General features: G+C 43.1%; 1 protein-coding gene across 1 annotated transcript in view; it reads right to left on the bottom strand.

Moving 5' to 3' along the window:
- Positions 1 to 15,308, bottom strand: part of LOC310644105 (disintegrin and metalloproteinase domain-containing protein 32-like) — a gene marked incomplete at both ends in the record, with an annotated part of 36,923 nt that continues 21,615 nt past the window's right edge. Inside the window, 7 exons of the mRNA XM_083368877.1 lie at positions 1 to 67; positions 1,385 to 1,544; positions 6,450 to 6,567; positions 7,835 to 7,915; positions 10,195 to 10,378; positions 12,943 to 13,051; positions 13,352 to 13,550. Of these exons, the coding sequence (XP_083225003.1) occupies positions 1 to 67; positions 1,385 to 1,544; positions 6,450 to 6,567; positions 7,835 to 7,915; positions 10,195 to 10,378; positions 12,943 to 13,051; positions 13,352 to 13,550 (918 nt within the window). The remainder of the gene's footprint in view (positions 68 to 1,384; positions 1,545 to 6,449; positions 6,568 to 7,834; positions 7,916 to 10,194; positions 10,379 to 12,942; positions 13,052 to 13,351; positions 13,551 to 15,308) is intronic.

Genomic DNA, 15,308 nt, shown 5'->3' with positions numbered 1-15,308 from the left:
TCAGGAATTCTGGGAGTTGAAGTTGTTTTTTTCCAATGTGCTACTCTCTTCTGACCTAGAATAAGACCTAGAAAGCAACAGTAGTTAAGATGATTTAAGAGAGTTTTACACCGTTGGTATAGTTTAAAACAATGATTTTTCTGATTTTGTTTTGAAAATATGTTTATTGCGTTGTCATGTTTTGCTTAGAGTTGTCTAAGCAATCAAGGTTATTTTTATGACTTCATATATTTATCCCTTTATTATTGCTATTTTTACAAACAACTCAAGGCAGCAAATATATCCAACGCATCTTCCTCCTCTATTTTCCCCACAGCAACAACCCTGTGAGGTGGGTTGGGCTGAGAAAGAGAGTGACTGGCTCAAAGTCACCCACCCGGTTTTTCATGGCTAAGGCGGAACTTGAACTCACAGTTTCTTCCTATAGTCAATTCAGGTGTTGGGAGAAAAAGAAGGTCAGTCAATGGGTCATAATACAGTTGATTAACAGAGACTTTTAACTTTCAATTTTCAAAAAAATGAGGGGTTTTTTCCCTATTCAATCATGTCTGATGCTCAGTAACAGCCTGGACAAGTCCCTGCATTTTTCCTAGCAAGATTTTTAAGGAAGAATTTGGTGTTGCCTCCTTCTTAGGGCTGAAAGAGAACGACTGGCCTAAGATCACCCAGGTGGCTTTATGCCTAAGGTGGAACTGGAACTCACAGTCTCCTGGTTTCTAGCATGATGCCTTAACCACTACACCAATTTGGTAGTAAATATTAAAAGGTCTACATTAGATTGGGCCACATAGAATGCAGGGAAGGGAATAGAAGGACGTCTGTGGACGAAAAAACTGCAAGTTCAGTTCTGGGGCTAAAAATCAATTCTTAGGCTGAATACATCCTCAGAAACATTATTCTGTAATTCTAAACATCAGTCTGGCTGCTAAGATGCCATTTCTGGTTATTCTACTTCATCAGTATTTGGGTTTTAGCCCAAATCGGTAGAAATATTAGCCAAAAAAATCTGATAATTAAAAACACATGTATGCCAGATTTGTTACGCAGTTCCATTCAGCTAAAGAAAGAGCAGGACATGATTTCAATGCACCTGAAGCTATTATACAACCTAAAATGCAATTGCTCAAAATGTGTAATTTTCTTAACGTCGCAATGGAGATTTAGAAGAAAAGAAATACCTGTAAATGTAATATATAAATTGCATGATATTGGGAAAAGCTGCGCCAAGCAAAGCCACCCTTTTTATGTGCATTGTGGCTGCCATCTTGACTCTTTTGACCCTCCTAGCAGATGCCTCTACCACCGGTACTACATTACTTGGTTGCAAACCTCCCGTCTCCGCTTTGAGAAGGCTGCGAGTCCACCCCGTTCAAAGCAAACTTACTCGGAATCATCGTCCACTTCATCATCTTCCAAGCAAGATTTTTTGATACGTTTCCATTTGACGGCCAAAAGGCTGCTTCCGATAATAATGGGCAGGAAAAGGAAAATGCTTAGCAGGATCCATGTCCGCATACTGTCTTCCCTGGCCTTTTTCGCAACATCTAGACAGAAACAAGAGTTCACACAAGTCTGTAAACCTGGATGGGTTCTCCAGCTGTGAAGGCTGGGCAGCCATGCCAATGCAGGGAAATGTAACCAAATCCAGATAAGACGTAGGCAGAGTGTCTGGCGAAATCATTGCAGGTGTCTGTCGAGGGCAAGTGGAGAAGGGGGCATTTTGAGGTCTCACCACAAACTCATAACTTAGGTAAGGTATCCAATGCCATGATTGGATAGAGCCTTGGTGGAGCAGTGGGCTGATGCCTCCTTAAGTGACACCAGCTGCCTGCAATTAGTGCAGGTTCGCGTCCCACCAGGCTCAAGGTTGACTCAGCCTTCCATCCTTCCGAGGTAGGTAAAATGAGGACCCAGATTGTTGGGGGCAATAAGCTGACTTTGTAATAATGCCACTGGGGGTGTGTGTGAAAGCCCTAATAAGCAGGCATATACATAGAATGAAGGCTACTGCTAAGCTTGTAAGCCGCCCTGAGTCTTCGGAGATGGGCGGGATATAAATGTCATAAAAATAAATTAAATAAATAAATAAATAAATGATTCAAGTACAAGGGGGTACCCCTTCATGGATTACTGCCTTGTCGTGGCGAAGGGGCTTGCGTAATTCAATGAAGCTATGAGCTATGCCGTGCAGGGCCACCCAAGACGGACAGGTCATAGCAGAGAGTTCTGACAAAACGTGATCCACTGGAGAAGGAAATGGCAAACCACTCCAGTATCTTTGCCATGAAAACCCTATGGACAGTACCAAAAGGCAAAACGATATGACGCTGGAAGATGAGCCCCTCAGGTCGGAAGGCGTCCAATATGCTACTGGGGAAGAGCAGAGGGCTAGTACTAGTAGCGCCAGAAAGAATGAAGCGACTGGGCCAAAGCCGAAAGGACGCTCAGCTGTGGATGTGTCTGGTGGTGAAAGGAAAGTCCGATGCTGTAAAGATTTTTTCTCCATAGGAACCTGGAATGTAAGATCCATGAATCAAGGAAAGTTGGACGTGGTCAAACAAGAGATGACAAGACTGAACATCGACATCTTAGGTATCAGCGAACTAAAATGGACAGGAATGGGTGAATTTAATTCAGATGACCATCAGGTATACTACTGCGGGCAAGAACCCCTCAGAAGAAATGGAGTAGCCTTCATAGTCAATAAAAGAGTAGGAAAAGCAATACTGACAGAATGATCTCAGTTCGAATCCAAGGCAAACCATTCAATATCACAGTAGTCCAAGTCTATGCCCCAACCACCAGTGCTGAAGAGGAAGAAATTGACCGGTTCTATGAAGCCCTACAGCACCTTATAGAACTAACACCCAAAAATGATGTCCTTATCATCATGGGGGATTGGAATGCTAAAGTAGGAAGCCAAAAGATAACTGGAATAACAGGCAAGTTTGGCCTTGGAGTACAAAATGAAGCAGGGCACAGGCTGATAGAATTTTGTCAAGAGAATACGATGGTCATAGCAAACACTCTTTTCCAACAACCCAAGAGACGGCTCTACACATGGACATCACCAGACGGTCAACACAGAAATCAGATTGACTATATGCTCTGCAGCCAAAGATGGAGAAGCTCTATACAGTCAGTAAAAACAAGACCAGGAGCTGACTGTGGCTCAGACCATGAGCTTCTCCTTGCAAAGTTTAGGCTTAAACTGAAGAAAGTAGGGAAAAGCACTAGGCCACTCAAGTATGAATTGAATCATATCCCTGTTGAATATACAGTAGAGGTGACAAATAGATTTAAGGAATTAGATCTGATAGACAGAGTGCCTGAAGAACTATGGACAGAGGTTCGCGACATTGTACAACAGGTAGCAACCAAAACCATCCCAAAGAAAAAGAAATGCAAGAAAGCAAAATGGCTGTCTGAGGAAGCTTTGTAAATAGCTGAGGAAAGGAGGGAAGCGAAAGGCAAGGGAGAAAAACATAGATATGCCCAATTGAATGCAGAATTCCAGAGAATAGCTAGAAGAGATAAGAATGCCTTCTTAAATGAACAGTGCAAAGAAATAGAAGAAAACAATAGAATAGGGAGGACCAGAGATCTTTTCAAGAAAATTGGAGAGATGAAGGGAACGTTTAATGCAAAAATGGGCATGATAAGGGACCAAAATGGCAGGGACCTAACAGAGGCAGAAGAGATTAAGAAGAGGTGGCAAAATTACACAGAAGAACTATACAAGAATGAGCTTAACGTCCCAGATAATCACAATGAGGTGGTCACTGACCTCGAGCCAGACATCCTAGAATGTGAAGTGAAGTGGGCCTTAGAAAAGCTGAGCAACAACAAAGCTAGTGGAGGTGACAGTATTCCAGCTGAGCTATTCAAAATCTTAAAAGACAATGCAGTAAAAGTGCTACACTCAATTTGCCAGCAAATTTGGAAAACTCAACAGTGGCCACAGGATTGGAAAAGATCAGTTTACATTCCAATTCCAAAGAAAGGCAGTGCCAAAGAATGTTCAAACTATCGCACCATTGCACTCATTTCTCATGCTAGTAAAGTCATGCTTAAAATCCTACAAGCTAGACTTCAGCAGTATGTGGATCGAGAACTACCAGAAATACAGGCAGGATTTCGAAGAGGCAGAGGAACTAGAGATCAAATTGCCAACATACGCTGGATCATGGAGAAAGCTAGGGAATTCCAGAAAAACATCTACTTCTGCTTCATTGACTATGCTAAAGCCTTTGATTGTGTGGATCATAACAAACTGTGGCAAGTTCTTAAAGAGATGGGAGTACCAGACCATCTTATTTGTCTCTTGAGAAACCTATATGCGGGTCAAGAAGCAACAGTGAGAACTGGACATGGAACCACTGATTGGTTCAAAATTGGGAAAGGAGTCCGGCAAGGCTGTATACTGTCGCCCTGCCTATTTAACTTATATGCAGAGCACATCATGAGAAAGGCAGGGCTAGATGAATCAAAAGTTGGAATTAAGATTGCCGGAAGAAATATCAACAACCTAAGATACGCAGATGATACCACTCTAATGGCAGAAAGTGAAGAAGAACTAAAGAGCCTCTTGTTGTGGGTGAAGAAGGAGAGTGCAAAACTTGGGTTGAAACTTAACATTAAGAAAACCAAGATCATGGCATCTGGCCCTCTCAATTCCTGGCAAATAGATGGGGAAGAAATGGAGGTAGTGACAGATTTTATTTTCCTGGGCTCCAAGATCACTGCAGATGGGGACTGTAGCCAAGAAATTAAAAGACGCTTGCTCCTGGGGAGGAAAGCCATGGCAAATCTAGACAGCACACTAAAAAGCAGAGACATCACCCTGTCAACAAAAGTGCGTATAGTCAAGGCTATGGTCTTCCCAGTTGCAATGTATGGCAGTGAAAGTTGGACCATAAGAAAGGCTGAGCGCCAAAGAATTGAGGCCTTTGAACTATGGTGCTGGAGAAGACTCCTGCGAGTCCCTTGGACTGCAAAGCGATCAAACCGGTCAGTCCTAGAGGAGATCAATCCCGACTGCTCTTTAGAAGGCCAGATTCTGAAGCTAAAACTCAAATACTTTGGCCACCTAATGAGAAGGAAAGACTCACTGGAGAAAAGCCTAATGCTGGGAAAGATCGAGGGCAATAGAAGAAGGGGACGACAGAGAATGAGGTGGCTGGATGGAGTCACTGAAGCAGTAGGCGTGAGCTTAAATGGACTCCAGAAGATGGTAGAGGACAGGAAGGCCTGGAGGAACATTGTCCATAGGGTCGCGATGGGTCGGACACGACTTCGCAGCTAACAACAACAACAACAACAAGGGGGTAGGTTTTGCATTACGACATCATCAGGTGTTTGTCACCCATGTCCTCTCATCATGGCTGGGGAGGGGGGATGCCTACAGAAAGAATGGAATGTGGGAATGTGAGTTGTACAGGTGGTCCTCAATTTACATCAGTTCATTTAGTGACCATTCAAAGTTACAATGGCACCGGAAAAAAAGTTATTTCTTTTCAACACCGTTGAAGCATCCACATGGTCACATGACTTACATCCAGATGTTTGACAACTAGTGCAGGTTCGCATCCCACCAGGCTCAAGGTTGACTCAGCCTTCCATCCTTCCGAGGTAGGTAAAATGAGGACCCAGGTTGTTGGGGGCAATAAGCTGACTTTGTAATAATGCCGCTTGGTGTGTGTGTGAAAGCAGGCATATGCATAGAATGAAGGCTACTGCTAAGCTTGTAAGCCGCCCTGAGTCTTCGGAGAAGGGCGGGATATAAATGGAATTAAAATTAAAAAAAACTGACTCCTATTTATGACGGTTGCAGTGTCCTGGATTCATGTGATCTATTCGTGTTAAGATGGCGGCACCTGGATCGGCTGCGGCTGCATTGGCTCTCAAAGGTGAAACATTTTTGGAGGAATACAAGGGATACAGGCCACGTGATCAGGAAGGTTTTAATGTGTTTGAGCAGCGTGGTGGGACTAAGCTAACATACAACCGACAATCTTTGCTGGCGTGGCAAGTTTTTAGCTGTTTTGGAACTGTTGGAGAGACCATTAAAAGCCGTTCACGCTGTTTGAATTGATAATAAAGTTGTTTTTTATTATGACTATTATTGTTGTTGTTATGAGAGAGAGAGAGAAACACACACACACACACAAACACACACACACAGAGAAACACACACACACAGAGAAACACACACACACAGAAATGCACACACAGAAACAGAGAGAAACACACACAGAGAGAAACACACACAGAGAGAAACACACACACACACACACACACACACACAGAGAGAAACAGAGAGAGAGAGAGAGAGAGAGAGAGAGAGAGAGAGAGAGAGAGAGAGAGAGAGAGAGAGGTCTCAGATCAATCAAATGGCTGAATTGATTGGTCTGACTGGAGAATGTCCCGATAAGATACAACTGACTGACCTAAATCCAGATAGCGAAGCCCGCTGTCAATACTTCCTCCCATAGGACTTGCTTTTATCCTGCAGTCTGGAGGAGCCCAGCCTGGGTCGCAGTGGCAATTCCTTTTGTTGTTACATACCTGAAAAAACAGTAAGAGAAAATCTGAATGGATTTCAGTCTTGCAGTTGGGTAGGATGCTTTTGACAAGTGGAAAAGTTATCAACGGAATTGGGAATGGGAACAGAACAGAACGTAGGGAAGGGAAAGGAGGAGGGAAGGCAAAGGGGAGAGGAGGAGAGGAGAGGAGGGGGGAAAGGGAAAGGGGATAGAAAGAGGAGAGGGAGAAGGGAAAGAGGGCAGAAGGAGAGGAGGGCAGAGCAGGGCCTGGCAGGGCAGGAGAGGAGAGGAGACAAAGGGAAAGAGGAGAGGAGAGTTTTAATGAATTAGCGATTTGACCATATCAAAAGTATAAAAGCAATGCAAACATACAAGTAGATACAAAAATACTCCGTTGATTAACCAGAGAGCAAGACTAATGACGACAGAGCGAGGATTACATTGTAAGCCGACTCGAACCACAAGATGGGCAGCCTATAAACTAACAAATAAATAAACATTACCTGGGCGTAATATCATTCTCTCTATTCACAGATGGAATTTTGATTTTAATCAAATCCGTTACTTATAGATTGTGCCGTAGCCCAGCTAAGGACTTTGTCCTGCAAAAAAGCCACCTTGCATACTGAGCTATGTCTACAGCTTGAGGACAACTGTCTGGGGAACATGGGCGTAGCGCATCCATTTAAAGCATTGGGTGCCCCACCTGCAGGTATCCGTAGAGGTGGTGGGGTCAAAAGAAACCAAGGTCGTAACTGCAACTGGCCAATCAAAGCACTATCCGTTTTTAATGAGCATTGCAATTCCCTTTTTCTTCATTTATTTGCACCCCACCTTTATCATTTTACAAATAGCTCAAGGTAGCTAACGCACACTTTCTCCTCCCATTTTGTCCACAACAACCCTGCGAGGTGGGTTAGGCCGAGAAAAAAGTGACTGGTTCCAAATCACTTAGCCAACTTTCATGACTAAGGCGGGACTTGAACTCACACCCTCCAATTTTCCAGCCTGGTGTCTTAACAACTACACCAGTGGTTCTCAACCATGGCCACTTGGAGATGGTGCGGATTTCAACTCCCAGAATTCCCCAGCCAGCAAAGAATTCTGGGAGTTGAAGTCCACACATCTTCAAGCGGCCAAGGTTGAGAAACACTGCACTTAGAACAAATTGGTTTCCAATTCCAAACTGACTTTATCATGATCAAGGTGCTTTCTCTCCTCTTTTGGCCCAAGAAAGAAATTCCTTTTTTTTTTAACTTTCATGGGAAATCAATTTTTTTTTTACTTACCCCATGTCCTGAGCATTTTTTCGCAGAATCACAATCATAACTCAGAACGTCATAGCTTTCGCATTTTTGTCTGAGGCAAATCTACAAGGAACAATATATTTTTTTTCCTGGTTTTAAAACAAGAAATGCTTTTTTCCCCAAAAGGCTTCATTTATTGGCTTATTAAGATTGACCCCCTGCTTGTCCTGTCTAGGAGCTTAACAAGTTGTATAAAACCTTCCCGGCTCTCATTTTTCTCCACTGTAACGCTGTGAGGTACAGCTGAGAGATGGTGACTTGACCGAAACTCACCATGAGAACATCCATGGCTTAGCGTGGACTTTAAAACAGGGAGTCCTCGACTTACAACAGTTTGTTTAGTGACCATTTGAAGACACAACAGCACTGAAAAAAGTGACTTATGACCAGTGCTTTTTTTGTAAAAGAAAAAGGTGCCGGAACTCACACGTCATATAACCCGCCTTGCCTACCCTACAAGGTTCCATCCCAAAAAGGTGCCGGAACTCCGTTCTGGGCCTTCTATGACAAAAAAAGCCCTGCTTATGACAGTTTTGGACACTTAAGACCACTGCAGCATCCCCATGGTCACGTGAACAAAATTCAGACGATTCATATTTATGACGGTTATAGTGTTCCGGAGTCACGTGATCCCCTTTTGCGACCGTCTGACGAGCAAAGTCAATGGGGGAACCAAATTCACTTTACAATTGTGTTACTAACGTAACAACTGCAGTGGTTCATTTAACACCTGTGGCAAGAAAAGTCGTAAAAGGGGGCAAAATTCAGTTTTAAAAAATGTCTTGCTTAGCAACATAAATTTTGGGCTCAATTGAGGTCGTAAGTTGAGGACTGCATGTCCTATAACACTTTTTCCTTCTCAGGCTGTCCCTTCATGTCAACCCAACTTTTCACGGCCAGTAGATACAAAAAAATATGTTGGGACCCTGGAAAGAGTGCAGAAGAGCAACAAATATGATGAAGGATTTGAAGGTTAAATCATGTAGTGAATAACTGAGGGACCTCGGTGTATCTAGTCCAGGGTTAGGCAACCTTGGCTCTTTTATGACTTGTGGACTTCAACTCCCAGAATTCCTGAGCCAGCATGGGGGAACTATAACCCCTTCATGACTTGTGGACTTCAACTCCCACAATTCCTCAGCCAGAATGGTTCTTTGGTCTGAAATGGTATAGGCCAGGGGTAGGCAATCCTGGCTCTTTTATGCCTCGTGGACTTCAACTCCCAGAATTCCTGAGCCAGCATGGCTCAGCTTGGAAACCTCTCCCTTTCCCCTCAGCATGGCTGGCTCAGGAATTCTGGGAGTTGAAGCCCAAGAGTCATAAAAGAGCCAAGGTTGCCTACCCCTGTCTAATGACAAGATCAGGGGTTACATGATAGTTGTCTTCCAGTACTTAAGGTACCATCACAGAAAAAAGGTGACCTATTCTCCAAAGCATCTGTGGGCAGGATGAGAAGTAACTGGGAGGAAAAGATCTAGCCTGGAACCAAGGAGAAATTTCCTGACAGTGAGAACAATTAATCACTGGAATGGCTTGCCTCCAGAAGTTATGGGTGCTCCATCATTGGAGGCTTTCAAGAAGAGACTGCCAGCCATTCGGAATAGGGTCTGCTACTTGAGCAAGGGGTTGGACTAGAACAGAGGCCCCCAACCTTTTGGGCACCAGGGACCGATTCTGTGGAGATTTTTCCATGGACCAGAGAGGGCATGGTTTCGTATGCTGCCTGGATCCCGTGGATGGGGCTTTGCTTGTTTTTGCACGGCCCGGTTGCTGGTATGCCGTGGCCCGGTGCTGGTCCACGGACCAGGGATTGAAGACCCCCTGGACTAGAAAACCTCCAAGGTCCCTTCCAACTCTATTATTGTATGTTCTAAAGAATCTCTATCTCCTAACCCTCTGTTATGGTACTGATACTTCACTGGATAGATTTATAACTCACGTAAGCTCAGAGGCACCCATTTGAGGAATTCAGACCAACCCTTGGTAGAAGACCAAAGTCTGAAATTCTAGATCCTATGAAAGGTGGTATTATTGCTGCTGTTGTTGACAATAATTCAAAATATTGTCATGTTGATGACTGGTCACACAACCAGATGTTTAGACTGGAGCTAGCAATTTCATTCACCGACTGAGTCTTTCACAGGTACCTGGGATCAGGTGTTGTTGTTTGATGACGTTAGCAGTATCATGCCAGAAAAGATTACTCGTTATTATTAATAAATATTATTGATTTATATTGATCGTCTGCCTTTCTCCAGATGTTTCCACTACCAAAATGTTATATTGCCTACTACAGAATTAGTATTACTTAGAGCATCACTGTTCCAGGTTGTTTTTCTTACCTTACCAAGTCCACATTTTGTACCTTCTTTCACCATCATAGGGTCGGGTGTACCTCCTGGATTTTTAAAGTCCAGTGACACACAGACAACATTCTTCACCGGTATATACAAGATGGGAACATTAAGTTTAGTAAAAGGAGCATCGTAGGGATATGTGCAAATTAACTTTCCACATCTGATATCCCTGTAAAAATTGAGGTGAGGTGAAGATGGAGAGAGTACAGAGTGGAGTGGAGTGGAGTGGAGTGGAGTGGAGAGGAGAGGAGAGGAGAGGAGAGGAGAGGAGAGGAGAGGAGAGGAGAGGAGAGGAGAGGAGAGGAAGGGGAAGGGGAAGGGGAAGGGGAAGGGGAAGGGAGGGAATGGGAGCAGAGGGGAGGAAGGGAGAAGAGAGAAGAGAAGAGAAGAGAGAGAAGAGAAGAGAAGAGAAGAGAAGAGAAGAGAAGAGAAGAGAAGAGAAGAGAAGAGAAGAGAAGAGAAGAGAAATCATACAGTGTGCATTAAAATCTCTCCAATCCGCCAGACCAGCACTGTTCTGCTCTTGATTTCCTAGCCTAAACATCCTCAATCAAGACATGCATTGTAACACCACAATGAAAACCCCACAATTTACGCATTTGTGTCCAAAGTCAGGGCACATGTATAAAAGGCAGGCTTTGACTTGTCACATGACAAGGCAGGTTTGGTCTTTTTTTTTCCCCATCTCCACCATTTATAGCAAATACCTCTGTTCATTCTAGGCCTGGCTTTGAACTAAGTTGGCCTCTCCCAATTTAATCCTTTATACAGGCCCGGGCATACTTAGCAGAAGACTCAAAAACTGTATTTCCTTGTTTTGTTACTGCAGAGAAGAATGAAGTCCCACCTACAGAGATTTGTGTACTCCAGTCCATTGAAACCAAGGCCTATTTATGTGGGTCTATATTCAAGACTTTCATTCCTAATTTTTTCCCTTCCACCTTTCCAACGAAATGGATATATAAAAGGTTTCCTGATAGCCTTGGTGGCAAAGGTGGGTGTTGGAGGTGAGAGTTGCAGCTCTCTTGACTGAGGGTCGTCTGACCTACGGCAAGTCAACAATTCTCTCTAGCTTTATTCTGTACAGTTAACACTGCTCCCTTCTATTTCTACACAACTGCAGCTTCAGAAAGAATCATTCGCTTATCCAGCACAATCGACTACAGTTATTATAGATACTGGAAATTATTATTATTATTATTATTATTATTATTATTATTATTATTATTATTATTATTATTATTATTATTATTATTATATTTGTATACCGCCCTTCTCCCGAAGGACTCAGGGCGGTGAACAGGGCACATAAAAAATACAAAATACAAAAATTAAAAAAGAATTAAATAAGAGCCCGAGCTAAAAACAGTAGAATAATAAAAATCCCCAATAAAAACCCCAGCACATCCCCCATCAGGCCAGGCCGGCTTGCTCAAATAGGTAGGTCAAATAGGAAATAAAAATTATTGTCTATAAAATAATAAATAAAGTAGAATACATAATAACATAACATATAACATAACAACATATAATATATAATAGCATATAACATCCAATAACAAACAATGTAACATACACTATAACATATAACATATGTAACATCATAGCATACATAACATAGTAAGATATAACATAACATACAACATATAATACATAACATATGACATATATAATTTGCAATACAATATAATACAATAATATTGACTTATCCAACACAATCCATTATAATTAATTAATTTATGATATAATTCATCAGTGAGTACTCCGTCACTGGAGGCTTTTAAAGAGACTGGATGGCCATTCGTCTTAAATGGTATGGGATCTCCTGCTGGAGCAGGGGTTTATACTACTAGAAGAGGGGTCCCCAACCCTGGGTCCGTGAACCGGTACCAGGCCACGGCATGCCAGCAACTGGTCCCCACAAACAAGCAAAGCCCCATCCGCGGGATGCAAGCAGCACACAAAACCACGCTCTCTCCAGTCCGCGGAAAAACCTCTCTCCACGGAACCGGTCCCTGGTGCCCAAAAGGTTGGGGACCTCTGGACTAGAAGACCTCCAAGATCCCTTCCAACTCTGTTATTCTATGTTCTATAATCTAGTAGTCCAAAAAATATTTTATGTTACTTATATGTAAAGGTGTAGGTCTAAACATATGTTGTATATAGTATGTTTTAAATGTCTTATGTATGTGTACACTTTGAGAGGAAGCAACTAAATTTCATTTTTAATGTCTGCCATTGTGCCCACGGGGGAAAAAAACGACAATAAAAGGTTATCTATCTAAAACTCAGGGACACGGTGGCTCAGTGGGTTAGGACGCTGAACTTGATCAGGTCGGCAGTTTGGCAGGTCGAATCGCGAGTGCCGTGTAGCAGGGTGAGCGCCTGTTACTCGTCCCAGCTTCTGCCAACCTAGCAGTTCGAAAGCACGTAAAAATGAAAGTAGAAAAATAGGGATCACTACAGTGGGAAGGTAACAGCGTTCCGTGCGCCTTTGGCGTCTAGTCATGCTGGTTATATGACCATGGAGACGTCCTTGGACAAGCGCTGGCTCTTCGGCTTTGAAATGGAGATGAGCACCGGCCCCTAGAGTTGGAACAACTAGCATGCATGTGCAGGGGAACCTTTACCTTATTTAAGACTCAGGCCAGGGATCAAATCTCATTCCCTTCCAATAGCACCTCTCCCCAAAACAAAACATTTCCATTTATTCTTTGTTGCCTAATCGCATACCGAAAAGAGCAAGCCTTAAATTTCCTTTTGAGATCAAAGCCGCAGTGCCCAAATCTATCAGCCTGGGTGTTCACTGCTTCGTAACACACTTGTGGAGCGTTTCTTGACCCTAGACATTTGGTTAGAAGAGCAAAAATAACATATAAGGATATGACCATTTGGTTTTCTTCGTTTTTATTTCAATCATTTCGCATTCACTCCTATCAAATAAGCTGTTACGGGTGGGGACATATTGGCAGGAGAGTGTGTGTTAGCATTGGGACAAAGCTTGTGATAAAAAGGGCGAAGAATCATTTTTCTGCAGACAAAAAGCGATCCCAGGGGAAAGGCAGTGGGGGTTGATGGTCAGGAAAACTCTTCCTTGCATTAAAGGGACAGAAAAGAATCAAAATTAGTTGTTTCAACATACGTGATCCAAAGAACTCCTGGCAATGCAAGTCAGCTGACTGACAGGATCCACCATAACAGAAGCCGGTGTTAGAGGCACAACTGACGCCATTTTGAACGTAAACATTGGCCGGGCAACTAGCCGAACTCCCATTGCAGTACTCAGGAAAGTCACAATGCTTGTCTAATGCTCGTCTACATACTGTGTTTCTTGGCTTAAACTAGGCAAGGAGATAAAAGAACAAAAGGGACAAGGAATACTTGTTACATTACGAAGTGTCCAGCTGATGACTAGGGTGCCATTGGGTTCTCACATATTATGACATGGGAGTGGTGAGTGGTGTACTATGGTCTAAAGGGAAGAAGCCTTAAAAACCAAAGCAAAAAATCAAGTCACAAGCCAAAAAACATGGGCCTTGTCATTGTGAGTCAGATGGTTTTACCCACTTAGTATCATGCTGCATCAGCTAAGACCAGGGGTCTTCAAACTTGGCAACTTTAAGACTTGTGGACCTCAACTCCCAGAATTCCTGAGGAATTTTGGGAGTTGAAGTCCACAAGTCTTAAAGTTGCCAAGTTTGAAGACCCCTGGCTAAGACCTTCACCCCTGAAACAAATATTGAGTGGAGTACAGGTTAGTCCCCAATTTACAACCACAATTGAGACCAAAAGCTCTACTGCTAAGCGAGACAGTTGTTAGGTGAGGTTGGCCCCATTTTACGACCTCTCCTGCCACGGCTGGTTAAGTGAAGCACTGTACTTTTTAAGTTAGTAACACGGCTGTTAAGTGAATCTGGATTCCCCATTGGCATCGCATGTCAAGAGGTTGCAAAAGGGGATCACGTGATCCTGGGACACTGCAACGGTCATAAATATGAGTCAGTTGCCAAGTGTCTGGATTTCGATCACGTGACCGTGGGGGGAGGCTGCGATGGTCGAAAGTGTGAAAAACGGTCATAAGTCACTTTTCCCAGTGCCGTTGTAACTTTGAATGGTCACTAAACAAACAGTTGCAAGTCAGGAATGGCCTGTATTCAGAAACTTGCTTCAAGCAGAGACCCATTGACATGTCATAGCTAAGTAAGTTGTTTTATTGCAGACAAGAAGCTATACGTGTGTGGAAAAGCCATCTACTGCAGAACAACAGAAATTGAGCCTTAGGAATATTTTGATTTGTTTGATGAGGCTTTATAGCTTTTTTCCTGCAGGTTACTCTAAGCATACCATCCAATTCCATGCATGGCAAAGGCCAACGAAATAACACAATATTATAGTAGTAAGAGTAATGTGGCAGCATTACAGTCATAGTTTCCATCAATATGTATTTATAATGCCACACTCGGTGTGGTCCCCAAAGTCCTTTAATAATTAACAAGCCTTTACACCATCAAAGCAAGAAGTTAACTCTTGCATCCTGGGGCAAGATGTTCCCTTGGAGGAGAGCCCTCATAAATTGCCCATTTTCTCCTTGCTGAAAACACAGTATCTGTAGAGTCTTCACAGGCGCTCTCTGCCTACGTGTTCCAGACAGGCTAATCCTATTCAGAATAATTGTCTTTAAGATTCCAGGTTCCCAGTCAGATGGGTTTGATAATAGCTGACACCTTAAAGGGTCTTCAGAACCAAACTGGAATCGAATGTAGCTTCAGTAACAGTGTCAGCATGTGGAAATCACCTGCCTGTCAAGCTCAGGAAATCAGGAATCCAGGCGGTTCGAATGAATGGAACATTTCATTGCATGCTAAACCTCTCCAAGAATCTGAACTAATAATGGTCAAACCAAATTGGCACTAGAGAAGAGTCAACAGAATTCAAGGTGGGCGGGACTTAGATCTCTTGTGGAAGCGTAGCGATTCCAAAATGGTGACACGTTTGACCCCTCTGTCAAGCTCTGCCAGGTCATCTCCTATAATACCTGATCTATAAACATACACGAAGCTACATTTCTTACAGCTTAAATTTCCAGATGATGTTTAAGG

The sequence above is a fragment of the Vipera ursinii genome (assembly GCF_947247035.1).
Source record: "Vipera ursinii genome assembly, chromosome: 8".
Classification (NCBI taxonomy): Eukaryota; Metazoa; Chordata; class Lepidosauria; order Squamata; family Viperidae; genus Vipera; species Vipera ursinii.
The sequence above is the reverse complement of the archived record's forward strand: the minus strand, read 5'-3'. Positions and strand labels throughout refer to the sequence as shown.